The sequence below is a fragment of the Austrofundulus limnaeus genome, unplaced genomic scaffold, assembly GCF_001266775.1.
Source record: "Austrofundulus limnaeus strain Quisiro unplaced genomic scaffold, Austrofundulus_limnaeus-1.0 Scaffold135, whole genome shotgun sequence".
NCBI lineage: Eukaryota > Metazoa > Chordata > Actinopteri > Cyprinodontiformes > Rivulidae > Austrofundulus > Austrofundulus limnaeus.
The window spans coordinates 353,569-355,928 of NW_013952537.1; the positions used below are offsets into that span (position 1 = coordinate 353,569).

At 51.4% G+C, this 2,360-nt stretch overlaps 1 protein-coding gene across 1 annotated transcript in view; it reads left to right on the plus strand.

The window, feature by feature from the left end:
* The window catches only part of LOC106522705 (homeodomain-interacting protein kinase 2), a gene marked incomplete at its 5' end in the record, with an annotated part of 4,151 nt that extends 1,942 nt beyond the window's left edge, over positions 1-2,209 (plus strand). Inside the window, 1 exon segment of the mRNA XM_014015835.1 lies at positions 791-2,209. Coding sequence (XP_013871289.1) covers positions 791-1,927 — 1,137 coding nt within the window.
* Positions 2,210-2,360: the final 151 nt, after the last annotated feature.

Sequence of the window (2,360 nt, forward strand, 5' to 3'; positions counted from 1 at the left end):
AGGAGCAGACGGCTGGGTGTGAAAGGACACGACGCGGCTGATTATAGTTCAGTCTAATTGGCGGATGCGCTCATTTCCACRGACTCGTGGTTAAGGCCGACACATCTGTGCACCTGCTGGCCAACGGCCGTGACCTTTGACCCGTGACACCTTGAAGGCGWTAACGCAGTGAAGACACGAGAACATCGCTTGTTTTCAACATGTTCTGGGACTGGTGTGGGTTTGAAGACTTTGTTTTTGGCCATTTTAAGGGGTTTGATTGGACAGATGTGAGGAGAGCTGAAGATGTTGGACTCACTGATGTTTGTCGTCGTTGCATCAGTTGCGTTATTGTGTTACACTGCAACAGCAAAGGTTTCTGAACAATCAAACCCMCTGCCAACAAAAATACTTTGAAGAAGGAAAAAAATGGCCCATCTCTGGATTATCAAATGCTCCTAAAGTTTTACCCAAAAACAACAAGGATCAAATTGGATAAGTGGAAGATCAACAAAATTTTATTTACGTATACCTGAATCATGACTCAGCTGTTATTGGTTTTGCTAACTTCCTAACCAAATTTAATCTAACATTTCAGCAAATGGAGAAAAATGCTCACAAAGAATTAAACTTTCGCCTCAAAGGTGCAACAAAACAAACTCAAACACTGCATTTTCATCTAAAGCGAGATATTCTGCTAAGAGATAAATAAGATGTATGTATGACCTGCTGTTTCACACATGATCTCAACTGACAGTGTCAGTGTTTTCACGTGTGTTCTCGGTGTGTGTGTGTGTGTCTGTGTGTACAGGTGTGGTTCCAGAACAGACGAGCCAAATGGAGGAAGAAGGAGAACACAAAGAAAGGCCCGGGGCGGCCCGCTCACAACTCCCACCCGACCACGTGCAGCGGCGAGCCCATGGACCCCGAGGAGATCGCCCGGAGGGAGCGCGAGCGGGCCGAGAAGAAGAAGCGCAAGCARGAGCGGAAGCTGCTGAAGTCACAGAGCAAGCTCCTGGCGGGCGAGAGCTTCCACACGCCCGGCGGCTCGGAGAGCGACAGCGGGGTGTCGCAGTTCACCGACAGCGAGCAGCAGCCTTCCTCCCTCCACGGGAGCCTTCACATCGAGCTGCCGGCGACGACGAAAGGCGGACACCAAACCGAATCCAGCTGCGACCAAACACCACATGACTTCGGTCAGCTCCAAAACCACCCAAACCAAAGAACCGCAGGAGAACCGGAGCAGGTTTCTCCGAGCAGCACGCACAGCTCCAGCCCTGGAGGTCCGAGGTCCTCGGCCCTGCAGAAACGCAACCCTTTCAGCGTGGAGAGCCTGCTGTCGGACAGCATGCCACGACGGAAATCTCCTCTGGACTTTTCCTCGCTACCCAATCAGAGAACTCTGGTGGGTAAAGGCCACTTCTTGCTTTACCCCATCACTCATCAGCCTTTGGGCTTTCTAGTGCCCCAAACCGCCCTGAAGGCCGCACCGTGTCAGGACAACAGCTCCAGACTCAGCCTGGGTCAGAGGTGCGAGCCAAGCGAAGGTAGCCTGACCCCCTCTGACCTCTCCGGCTTTGGCGGCATCAGCAACTGTTTGAACTCGAAGCGCACGTCGCAAACCACGCCGCATCACAACAATCACATCAGCAGCAGGGCGGAAGGAGGAGACGCGGAGGAGGAGAGCGCCGGGGACCGCAGGGACGGACCGCTCCCCGGCTCTCCTCCACCGAACACTGTGGCCACAGGCGGTCCGCCCGGCGAGGAGAGGCCTCGGGAAGCTCCAGCAGAGGCGGGGCCCAACGGCTGCCAAGCTGCTGAGCTGYGCGCGAGCGACCAGGACGCGAGAGCGGCGCGAGCGTCTCCAGACCTCTCCGAGCGTCTCCAGGCAAACACAGACTGCCGAGAAACACCCGGAACAGATGGAGAGGATGTCGACATGGACTAAACACTTTGGAGGAGCAAACATAAACAAAAGGACCAGGAACAACGCTCGCAAACATTCCCAAAGCTCTGCTCAGATCGCTCGAAAAACATATCAGGAATCAGGAGACTTAATCCTCATCTATTTTTTAATCAGAAAGAATCCACACACAGCTGTGGCCCCGCCCCCTCCCTCACACATTTTTTCCCCTTCTTTTCCAGGCTTTCCTTAAACCTTTTTTAGAAACAGGTTTCTCTCTCTCTCTCTTTTTTTTGTGAACAACTTGTAACAAAATTTAGGCTTCAATAATAATAAAAAAAACACGACATACAACAAAAATCCTCAGATATTGTAAAACAAAATGAGAAAATGCTATTTATATGTACACATTTTGATAAATAAAGTTATTGTTTTAATTGAACCACTGTCTTTCAGGGGTCTTAAGAAGGGGTGGGGG